The following is a 12,591-nucleotide window of genomic DNA, read 5'->3' on the forward strand; positions in this document are numbered from 1 at the left end:
ATGAATGAGTCTACGGAAAGGTCATGGGAAAAAAAAATGCCCAGCTTGAAGCTAAAACATTTAAATTTGCTTCACATGAGGCAGCTGAAATTCATCTCTATCAACTCACTCTATATTCCTTTCCCGTCAGATTAAGTCAAGAAAACAGTCCTCCATATCTACTGGTAATGAGTACTTTTCTCAGTGAAGATTCATGAGCCAGACAGAAAACAAATTAAGGAAAAGCAAAAAGGGATAAAAAAACCTGCCACTGTCCTTTCAAAACCAATCTCTCTGAACCTTTGAAAAGAGCAATTCTCTCTAAATGTTGTCCTGGGGGACCACATTTTGTTTGTATTTCACGAGACTATGAATATAGCTCAGAAACCATGCAGACTATATTTTTAAGTTTTACTTATATGGACCAATATTTTTATGATGTTTAAATGGCTGATAACAAACATCCACAAACAATTTTAACATATTATTATTACTATATATTATTATTATTAATACACTTATACTTAATGGTCGCAAGTTTATTGTCATTTTGAGCTACACTACCGTTAAAAAACAGTAAATACATTTATAGCCCTGGTTGAATATATATATATATATATCAAATTAATTGTGGTACTTTAATCATCAAATAATCTTGGGGAAGAAAATGTATACTTGTTTTCATAAAATATTAAGCAGAACTGTTCAATCTTGATAATAAGAAGAAATATTTCTTCAGCACCAAATCAGCATATTAATGATTTCTGAAGGATCATGTGACACTGAAGACTAGAGTAATGCCATCATAGGAATGAATTACATTTTAAAATATATTGAAATTGAAATTTTATAATGTAATACTACTAAACAATATTACTGTTTTACTGTATTTTTGATCAAATAAATGCAGTAAACAAATGCTTGGAAAGCATAAGCACTTCAGAAGGAATAGAAGTAAAAAGGCTGAAAAGTTAAGTAATTTATGCTAAAAGTATATTATCAGCCATTGGCCAGCGCTGAGTTGTCATAGTCTGTCGGTCTAGTTTTTGCGGTGCGTTCCACACTTCAGCTCTAGTCGCGCTCGCGCTCATGTCAGTGGGAGTTCGCCCAATTCACTGTGTTGAATCAGCGTCAGGGTCATCAGTGTGAGAGATCGCTCTGATTGGCTGTTCAGTTTAACGCACTCGTCAGTGTACAGCCAACTGAACAGCTAATCAGAGTGATCTCTCATACTGATGACCCAGACGCTGATTCAAGTGAGTGAGCAAGGAAGTCATGACAGCACAGACAGAAGGCTGTTCTAAAGTTACATGATCTTACCGGAGCACTCCAATGAATTGATATTCAAAATGCTAAGCAAGCGCTGCTTTGTTTACGGCTTATATATCCGCAATCCTAGTTTCAGGTTCCCTTTTTGAATGACAAATATAGACTGTATTGATACCTGCTGATATAGACAGTTATTTTTCCTACACGTAGGCAAGAGAAAGCATGTGCATTGGCAGTTGGCTGAAGTCTTTGCGGTGTGTTCAAGTGTAGTTTTTTGTCTCACACACAGCCCACATGAGGTTTGATGTTGCACGGCCTTAAGTTACTTCAGTTGACACGAGAATACTTTCGCAGGTAAAGTAACTTACCTGTTGAATACACAGTCGTTGGGCACTTGGTGCTAATCATAGGTAGACGTTTAGACATTTTTAGTAGACGATATAGTACAGTATAAAAGTATGAATACTGGTGAAAACGATTATCGGACAAGCTCTATTCGACAGCTGTAATGATGACTATGAAATAGGGGTGGGAGATTTTATATCGTGATCCATCTTGAAGACGTTTACAATCGACTTTTTTTCAAGCGAATCAGAGATTGCAATCTTTTATGTCCTCGTAATAATGTTAAAATACAGCAATGACTGCCTACTAAATTGTTGTGCTGGCCAAATTATATCATGTGTCTCTATCATGTGTCGTTCATGTGTGGTGACGCATTTGAAAATCAATTCAACAGCAGTAGAGCGATGAATCAAGTTATAGTTTCCATTTTGATTTTGGCTTCTAATGATTATGAAAACGTGACAATCAAGATAAAATGATCATTGTGCTACATGCCGTTCCTTTCCTTTAAAGCGGTGTGTGCTTCCGTCCCTCCATAAAAGCCTACATTTAACATCCAAATCTGTAAAATCATGTAACGTGACTGTCGTAAAATGCTGTCTATAACAGGACATAACTGTTTTAGTTATTAAAAGCACATTAAACTGCGAAAGAGCCTGATCCCTACATGCTTTCTGTGTGCGTGATGTGAGACGGAGCAGAACACAGAAGAGCAAAGTAGCCTTGGGGTTTCAGGAGCGCACCTACAATCAAATATACACACAAATATGTCAAAATGTCTGTCTCTGTGAGTATTTACATTAGTGGTGGGCATAGATAATTTTTTTTGATCTAGATTAATCTCACTGTAATCTTGGAATTTATCTAGATTAATCTAGATTAAAATGGCTCCTTTGAATTCTGCCGAAGGCATTCAGAATATGTGCGCTCGTAAGTGATCGTTTGCCTTTTTGTAGTTTGAATAATAAATAACTTCTGTCCCTTTAAGACCTGACGCACGCATGGATCCCAAACACTGTTCCTGTGAGCTGGTTACGACTGTGTTTACGTTAAAACTCACCAAGATGGGCATTGAGACATTTTTGAGTGTATTTGACCTTTAATAAGCTGGAAAAAGGAGATCATTTTTGCACTTGTGTGTCAGAGGCGGCTTTATTACGGTATGTGTGCGCTTCAGATGCGAGCACGAAATCTGCGGGAATTAGTAGAATTAACATTATGTGCAACCCTGTGCGAAATTCAGACCGGTCACACCAACACTAACATGCGATAATGAGGAAAAATCCAACAGAACACCCGTTCGCCATGTTCAGAGGGTTAACTGGACTGAATGAGAGGAGGCGGGTGTGTGTCAACTCGCTGTCGGTCGGAGAGGAGAGCACAGCTGATATCGATACTGTAGAAAATGAGTATCGTATCGTATCGTTTCAGATATTTCAGCATCGATACATAGCGAAATATCAATATTTTTGACAACACTAGTAGGCATACACACAGGTTCGAAGACTCGTTCTCTCGCCCCTACAGTGCAATTCGGCTTGGTATACATCTGCGCTAAAATATCAAGGTGAAAGTCATCATAGCTTGCGTAGTATAGACCCAGTTCCCAACCCAACTTTGAGAATAGATTAACAGCAATATTTTTTTTTATCGCTCGATAAGAGTCTCAAGTTAACGCAGCACGTTAACGCTGATAACGGCCCACCACTAATATATCTAAAGACAGCCAGATACATCTTAAGTGAATAAACAGTTGGGAAAGAAATCGGATGCGTGTCATTATAGTAGACCCATGCATTCGATCTTACAGCCTAAAGGCCCGTTCACACCAAGAACGATACCTATAAAGATAACGATAAAGATATAGTTCTAAAAATCGTTCTCAATATGAAACAATAGCAGAGTTCACACCACAGCTATAACAATAACGGCACAGAGAAACGATATCGCTGGAATCACTTTCAGAACGATTTAATCCAGCTGATGAACGATAAAAACATTGATAGCCAATCAGAATCGATCCTGCTGTAACGAGCTCGAGCATTTAAAGCGGCAGACGATATTGTCCGCTGGTGTGGACACTAATATAGTTATCTTTATAGTTATTGTTCTTGGTGTGAACGGGCCTTAATGCAAAATACCTGCTGCTGTCTGTGTCATTAATGTTAAACCACAGACACAATAAAGAACTTAATGAAATGTATTAATGAGATTATGCAGTGTTTTAAAGTTTAACTCAGGGTTTAATGACTATTTTAACAACTGATTGTTTAATGCAATACTGCAAGTCCATCGGCTTGTTCCAGTTTGGATCATGATAGTACATCTCAAAATTGGGAAGATTGCGCGCGATTCAGATCATGGCTCGTGATTGTTTGTTATAATATCATAATATGAAATTTTGGGAGGAACACCCACCCCTATTATGAAATGTCCTTAAATTCTTTGTGTTCTACAAAATATAACAATGCGAGATTGGAACAACACGAGGGCAAAAGTCATTAATGTCGGGATTTTCTTGAAAGTGTCCTCACTTCAATCAGCTGGGGATCAGAGTTCTTGTGAAGGGGGAAACAAAAGGACTCAGCGTGCCAAGCGATTACGGAGGAAAAGTGGCAGAGATCGGTTTGCGGCAGCTGTGTGGTCTGAAGGGAGAAATCGATTAGTGGAGCTAATAAAATCATGCTCTAAAAGCCGGCCGACTCACCGCGGCTCTGCTGACATACAGCTCCTTTACGCGGAGTGCTTATTGATCTGCCAAGGAAGTTAAACTTCATGTGCATTGTCAGCCACACACTCACGTGATGGTTGTAAAACACTCACACACATCACAGCGGTGCATTTCAGAGACAAGTGCACGTACATTCACGCTGTGTTTCCCACATAAATACAAAACTGTGCACGAAAAGCCATTATATGAAATTAGATGGCGGTAATGAATCGTGCATTTCCCAGCACTGACAGTGATCCCACTGAATTAATGCAATAATGCCCTTGGCGTCTCGGTTGGATGGTTAGCCCGCTCTCTGGTGTGTCATTGTGGTGTTTTATCTCACACGGACACCTTGGCTGTCCCGATACCGCATCAGGGCTAGAGACAGAAAGCGGCCAATCCTGGCAGTGAACCACAAACTGACCGTTGCAAGAAAAGAGCCTGTAAACAGGGGAAAGGGAGCAGGGATCAAATGCAATTTCATGCCTTCAAAGCACACTTCAAAAACCAAGAAGAGCTGTTTGGAGTCCCAGAGTCTGATAGGGAAAACGTATTTATTTCTGTGATACTTGTTTGATCGTGCCATCAATAAACAAACCTTTTGAAAGAGATCCTGATTTTGCTCCAGTCATCTGCATTCCCACTTGAGCGGCCTAAAATTTGATTGACCACTACAAATGTAACCTACAACTGGCTATCTTTTAATTCAGAAGCAGGATCTTAAATAAAACCAGGTAACCTTTTCTGCTAAAATCAAAGTGGGAGAAAAAGTCAATTTTTGGTTGTTGTTGTTGTTGTTGTGGTCCAAATAGTCAGTAGCTCTTATCTTTTCAAAAGCAGGTAGATAAAGCTCAACTGAATGTTTTTAACTCTTTCCCCGCCAGCGGTTAAAAAAAAAAAGCCAGTCATCAGCAGCATTTTTTTTATCATTTTTATAAAATGTTCATGGCCCACAGAATATTTTGTTGTATGAATATCTAAACATGCAATATATCAAATGAAAGAACACAGCTTAATGCATTCTTTATTATCAACACTTAAATGTGGTAAGTTTCATTAAAACAAAAGCTTTTTGAGCAAAAAGCTGAGAAAATCGCATTCATTTTTATCAAAGACTACATCCAGATCGGATTCTGAGAGATGATCATAACATAGATGGAGTAGATCGAGTCCATAAACACCCTAAGGTTACACTGTCCTATAGCTCATCCTGGGTTGCAGTTTTGATTTATATGCTGTTTAATGTTGATGATCATGTTATTTTACATATGCATCTACTTAGATGTGCTATCGCTTGTTTCTGCTTCTATTTCACCTGTTTTGATCCAGAGATTCTGTACTCTTTCAGAAGATGTCATAGCGCCCCCTATTATATAACATGGAAAGCTCCCGTCAATGGCGGAGAAGAGTTGTCTCATAAAAGGCGGAAATTTCCGTCAATGGCGGGGAAAGAGTTAATAAAATAATTGAACTTGATTTAACTAGACACTAGCCATCTTGATCAAGACATCGATCTTGAGCAATTGAAGACTTATATGTAAATAAACTAAGAATTAAAAAAAAATACCAGAGGTTAATTCATCTGCAAAATATGCAAAAGTATTCAAAATGCTTTGATTTGTGTGTTTAACGTTTCAATGTTGAGCTTCTTCAAATATGAGAATTTGGTGTTTATCATCATGTTATGTTAGTCATTCATCTAAGTAAATTTGTCTTCACTCTTTTTTAGCATAAGAATAACATTATAAATAAAATTCTCATAACATTTATGCATTTGTCTGATGCGTGTATCCAAAGCGACTTACAGTACATCACATTAAAGGTATACTTCTCATCAATTTATGCTTTCCCTGGGAATCAAACCCATGAATGTTAGAGCCATGCTATACTGTTTGTTTGAGCTACATTAATAAAATATAATATATGCACTTGAGAATGGGGAACACATGTTTACTATTAACTAGGACTTTTGCTCCAATAAACTGCTAAAGTACTGCTTATTAATAGTTAGTAATGTTTTTTTGTAACGTTTAAGTTTAGGTATGGGGTAGGATTAAGGGATGCAGAATAAGGTCATGCAGAATAAGGCATTAATATGTGCTTTATAAGTACTAATAAACAGCCAATACCCTAGTAATATGCATGCTAATAAGCAACTAGTTAATAGCGAAAATTACAAGTATTGTGATGAAATAAAATATTTTGCACACAACATACAAATCAAATTTTATTTCATTATATTATAGTACATGTTTTACCAGCGACACTCATTTTTCCTAAAAGTGTGAAATAGAAGAATAATAACAATAATTTCCGTCTTTTGATGTCACAACTCAGGAGAGCCGTTAATAAAGGGGTTTGAACTGTGTGTGTTATGCAGTTCCAAAAACCAATCAGCATTATCTTGCAGCACCAAAGTGATTAGTCTCATGGCATTCACAGCTCAGGTGATTGTCTCAAAGATGCCATCGAGATGGAAATGCTAACTGAAATCTTACACCTCTTCTTGTGGATTACCTCCTCATCTGAATGCAGTGAATTGTACTATGATCTGCCTCAAATCCGTGTTTTGCTCCATATTGAGCGAAACAAGCTGAATTCTCTCTCTCCCATTTCACCTGATCCCAGCATCCTCCACTCCATGTCACACTCCATTGCCTCACACACACACACACACGCAAGAGAGTGTGTCTGCTATGCCCCCCGGATGCAGACACAGACACGGAAAACTCCTGCCCCCTCCCTCGTGTAGTCCCCCCGGCCCACGCTGCCCTGCCACTGACCTGAAGGCTGGAGATGACTTATGGATGAATACGCAAAAGCATCCACAACTGTCACAATGCTGGGTTGAAAACAGGGCTTCAGATTAAATTAAACTAACTCGCATTAGAAATTATTTTCTACATTAAAAATGCCACAAACAATAGAGCAGAAATAACATGCTACACTGTCGCTTACCCATGTTTAAGTTTAATTTAGGTATCAACTATGTCTCAGACGTTTTGCCTAAAATTCCATCAGAAACAAAGACAATTGCTGTTGTACAGTAGAAAACAACGCAATAAAATGAACAAATATCACAGCTCAGATAATGCTGTCTTCAATTTACTGAGAAATATTTGAGTTCATATTGAGAATTAGATTGGAGACTTTAGTGCCTTTGGTGACAAATCTGAGCACAGGAATTTTTGAGATCTTTTCTGAAACTCTAAATATGATACTGGCGTCTTATTTTTTCAGGAGAAACATCTGAGACACAACAGTCAGACTTGTGCAAAGTCTCAATTTGCTCTCAAACAATTGAGATATTAGAGAGATCTCATTTGCCTTTTTCTTTGCTACGGATACTGCTGATAGAAATCATTAAGATAATCCTCAAAGTACTTTGTCTGCAAACAACATCCAAATGTGACCACAATGTCATTTCTTAATTCCAGAAGACAAATGATTTATTCTGGAAGTGATAAGAATATTAATACATGAAAAAACGCTGCAAATCTGTAACGCAAACTTGATTGCTCACCTCTGTTGAGAAAGCTGGTCCACATTTTCACAAACAGTAATGTATTCAAATGACGACAGTCGAAAAAAAAAAAAAAATCAAAACTGTGAGCGTGAATCCTACAGATTGCACGTTGCTTTGAGCAGTGCTACAGCGCCTCAGTCTCGTGTCTTATAATCTGTGACAATAGTCTTTAGGATCAATGCACCCCCTCAGACACTGCTTCATTTCCCCTCTCAGTGGAATCCCAGAGTCTCTGGCACACAAAACACACACACACACACACACACACATAGGTTCATACTCCCAGCTGTATGAGGAGGCGGGAGAAAGAGAAAAACTGTGTCAGCCGGCTAATTACCTCGGGTCATTGATGCTCATTCGTCGTAATGCGCAGACCACATGCTTTGCACCACAAGGCATAACTCAATGAGAAAACATAATTTTTCAATCTCTCTTCTTCCTGTAGACTAGCAGGGGAAGCAGTATGATGGATGCTAAATTACTATTTCTTCATTAATGTAATGAATAAGTAACTCATTTACATGGGTCAATGACCAAAAAAATTTAAAATCTGGTTAAAAAGGCACCAAGTTTTTAGAAGTGTAATCTTTCATTTTCAACAACAAGTGATTTAATGAAATATATACATAACCATCAGGTAAAAAGTAATAAAATAGTTTAAACATCGTAATGATTCATTTTAAAAATGTTTTCATAATAAAAATTCGAATTAAATTTTAAATAAATTAAATAATATTAATAGCTCACAAATATAACAAGTTTTGAATCATGAATATCATTAAGTATGAAATGGAAGTTATATTTCTCAAAAACCTTCATATTAACCTTGCCAAGTCATGCCACTATATATATAATTCTGACTTTGACTCAATATTAATAATAGAAAAAAAAAATTGAAAAACTAAAATTTAATTAATACAAAAATTAAAATAATAATAATAATAATATATTAATAATTAATTACATAACATAAAGCATTCATATATATATATATATATATATATATATATATATATTACAAAACATAAATTAATGTTTTCAAAGTCAAAATATCTGACAATTCAACCAAAACATTTAAAATTTAAATAAATATCCTGACATTCTATCATTTGTGATATAATTTCCTGTTATATGGCTTTCATTTGAACTAATACATATATACTTTATAGCATGGATCGATTAAAGGGGGGGTGAGGGGTGCCAGGTATAGAACAAACATGACATAAAACCAATACATTTGGTTATAAGTCTATATGTATGCACGATTAATCGTTAAGAGATCGCAATCTCAATTCAAACACACAAGCGATCTCATTCCTTAATGACAATAATGAATCCACTATGTCTATTAAATAACCCGGTGAGAGCGCAATTTCATAGGTTTGAAGATGCGGTGATTCTCATCTAGTGTGCGAAGTTCTGCAAACCATCTCAACCACCCCAAACACCCCACAGTATATGAATATATTAAAAGAAAAACAACAACAACTGAAACAATGTCACAGCACTGAAAGTATCTAACAAGCAATGACAGGCCTCTGCTGATGACTGTACTAAACCAAATGACACATTCATGGCATCCCTGTCTCTCAGAAGGGGGCTTGTCACAAATCAGAATGATTGGCTATCTCAAAGCACCCTGGTAGTGAGAGAGAGAGAGAATCAGATGGACAGGCCCTGCCATCGGAGGTGACAAAATGAATGGAGAATAGGCTTGCACAACCTGACACTCGTGAGTAAACGGCCATGCTGGCTAAGATGAATGTGTGAGTATATGTCACCGGATGAGCCCCGTTACCCCACGGCTCAGAAAGCTTCTAGCAGCTGCCAAACTACATACTAGCACAGCATGTAACTGAATATTTCAGCCCTGGTACACGAGCCACCAGTAATGTCACACTGGGCTATCACGGTTACATCAAGTCATCGTTTCCAAAGACTAGCATCACCTGTTTGTGTGTGTGTTAATTACAGAACGGTGACTATGTGTTCCGCTGATGACCGCTGGCTGAATGAGATGGATGTGGAAGTACTCGTTATTTAAGCCGCACAACTACAGAGAATTTGATGCAAAACATATTGAGCACACGAACATGAAATGTAAGATCTGTTCCAAAACTTTGATGTATACATGTCTCTAAGACAGCTTGCAACTGAAATGGAAACAACTCTGTGGATCATACAAATAGCGCTCATCAGTTTAAGCACCAGGGGGACTCGACTTACAATTTCACTAGTGTTTGAGTTAGCGTATCGTTAAGGAAATGATGTGGTAAATACAAAAACACACAAAAGACAATATATACTGTATATATTTATTTTTAAATGTTATTTTTTGAATCAAGAATAAAAACCACAAAACAAAAAGGATTTTTTTGAAATTGAGATTTGTACATCATCTGAAAGCTGAATAAATAAATTGTTGTATGTTAGGATAGGACAACATTTGGCCAAGACACAACTATTTAAAAATCTGGATTCTGAGGGTGCAAAAAAGTCTAAATATTGAGAAAATCGCCTTTAAAGTGGTCCAAATGAAGTCTTTAGTACATTTTTTATATATTTAAGGGAGTTAACTAAATATCTTCATGGAACATGATCTTTATTTAATACCCTAATGATATTTTGCATAAAATAAAAATCTATAATTTTGACCCATACAATGTAGCCTATTGCCACAAATATACCCGTGCGCCTTGTGACTGGTTTTGTGGTCCAGGGTCACATATTTGACAAAACATAAATTAAAGGTGCACTATGTAACTTTTTTTTGAGTAAAATATCCAAAACCACTAGGCCAGTGTTATATATTTTGTTCAGTTGAGTACTTACAATATCCCAAATGTTTCCAACTCTTTGTAAATCGTGAGAAAATTGCTATTTTAACCAAGGAACTGGGACGTGTGAGAAAGTCGCCTGTGAATTGCGTCATATCTGCTTTACCCTCGGTTTCCGGTTTTATTTTGCAGAAACACTTTTCTCTCACTGTAGTGTGCAACGAGTGTCATAGCAGCTGCCAAGCGAACGCACAGAGTAACGTCATAACTTCATTTTCAACACACTCAGATGTATCTAATATGATAACAGTGTTTCCCCTAGAATTTTTTCCAGCAGCGGTGCTGTTACGTGCCGGAGGTTGTTACCAAGCCGCTCGTCGGGGGATCCGGGGGCATGCACCTCCGGAATAAAAAAAACAAAACAAACTTAAACCATGACTTCTGGCAAGTTTTGTGGATAGAAATAGACATTTTGAACATTAAAATCCAAATTAAGCTTTTCATTAGTTTAAAAGGTGACTAGCTTATAGCCTATTTTACTTCAATAACCTGCAGGGACGTGCAGAAAGTTCCTAAGGGGCAAGGGCTCGAATGTAAGAAAGGGGCAATATGTAAAAAAACCCCACAAAAAAACCCAAAGTGTTTGGATACTATTTTATGTTTTTGCAAAAAGTCTCATGCTGATCAAGCCTGCATTTATTTAATCAAAAATACCAGAAAAAACAGTAGCCTAATATTGTGAAATATTATTACATGATGGTTTTTTTTATCTTAAGTTTTTATTAATCAAATATATATATTGTTGTTTTGATTCACATTATGGCTCAATCGTCACCAAGTTTATTAGATGCTGCCCCTTTAAGACGCAGATCTAAAATCATTCTCCCTTTTACGCCCATTTAAGTTAACTGTGTTTAAGTGAATACTCTCCAAGCCTGTCATTTTGAGATATAGGCTATTTTGTTGTGTATTTGATGGTTTAGTCGCGCACATGAAGCATATGTGCAAGTCGGTCCGTTTCGCAGCGTGCGTACACACACCATGACACACACACACACACACACACACACACACACCCGCCTTGAACTTGGAAACAGCGTCTATTGCGCGGATTATTGTGCTTTTAATTTAATCAAACACGTTCTGCAATTTAGCCAAAGTGGAGAGTGCATGACAACAATCACGGATTGTGCTGAATCTGGCGTTAAATGCATGTTTGGGCAGAAATGACAGCGCGCGCTGTGAAGGGAAGGAAGTTGTGCTAGACGATGCGCGAGCATAGCTTATAATAGTTTTACCTCATATCTTCTTTTTTTAATCCTTGGAAGCGAAAATAAGATTAATATCACAGCCCTGTGATATTGTGAAAGTGTAAGCAGACTACATTTTTGTTTAGTTCTCTGGCCATCGTCAATCTCTCTCTCTCTCCTTTACAGTGTGTAAGTGAATGTGATATTACTGATCATGTGAAGATTTTGCAGTGGCGCTGAAAATCCAGTGGTGGCACTGCGCCGCTGTGAATACATTGTAGGGGAAACACTGGATAAACAGAGCTGTGTTACCTCATAATCATGACCGGAAAAGCGGAAATGGCATGATAAAAGTCCCGCCGGCGACTATGCCATAATAAAAGAACATTTCATCACGTGTGATAAAATTTGCTGTTTTAATTTCCTGTTATATGGCTTTCTTTTAATCATATATATAGTTTACAATTATGTATACAAATAATTTTTACCAATAGACTTCCATTTAGTATATTTCTGGCCTTAGACTGGAATTGCACACACTCCAGCTCAAGAGCTCCACATAATCTAAACAATGAACTCCCTAACAACCTAACAACTGCTCATAGACACATCTGAGAGGAAATTATTCATGCAATCACTCGGGGAAATGCCGAGGGTAAAGCCATTAGGCTTAAATCCATTGTTAATGAAATGTCACACCTCTGGAGTGGAGTCCTGCTGTGTTCCTCATTT

General features: G+C 37.3%; 1 protein-coding gene across 4 annotated transcripts in view; it reads right to left on the minus strand.

Moving 5' to 3' along the window:
• The window catches only part of znf385b (zinc finger protein 385B), a 166,813-nt gene that overhangs the window by 97,026 nt on the left and 57,196 nt on the right, over positions 1-12,591 (minus strand). Inside the window, exon 1 of one of the 4 annotated variants that reach the window (XM_079822485.1) lies at positions 7,830-8,071. The exons of the other annotated variants lie outside the window; for them this stretch is intronic. Coding sequence (XP_079678611.1) covers positions 7,830-7,854 — 25 coding nt within the window. The 5' untranslated portion in view covers positions 7,855-8,071. Of the gene's footprint in view, positions 1-7,829; positions 8,072-12,591 lie in introns of those variants that run through there. 4 annotated transcript variants of the gene reach the window in all.

The sequence above is a fragment of the Gobio gobio genome, assembly GCF_949357685.1.
Source record: "Gobio gobio genome assembly, chromosome: 7".
Taxonomy (NCBI): Eukaryota; Metazoa; Chordata; class Actinopteri; order Cypriniformes; family Gobionidae; genus Gobio; species Gobio gobio.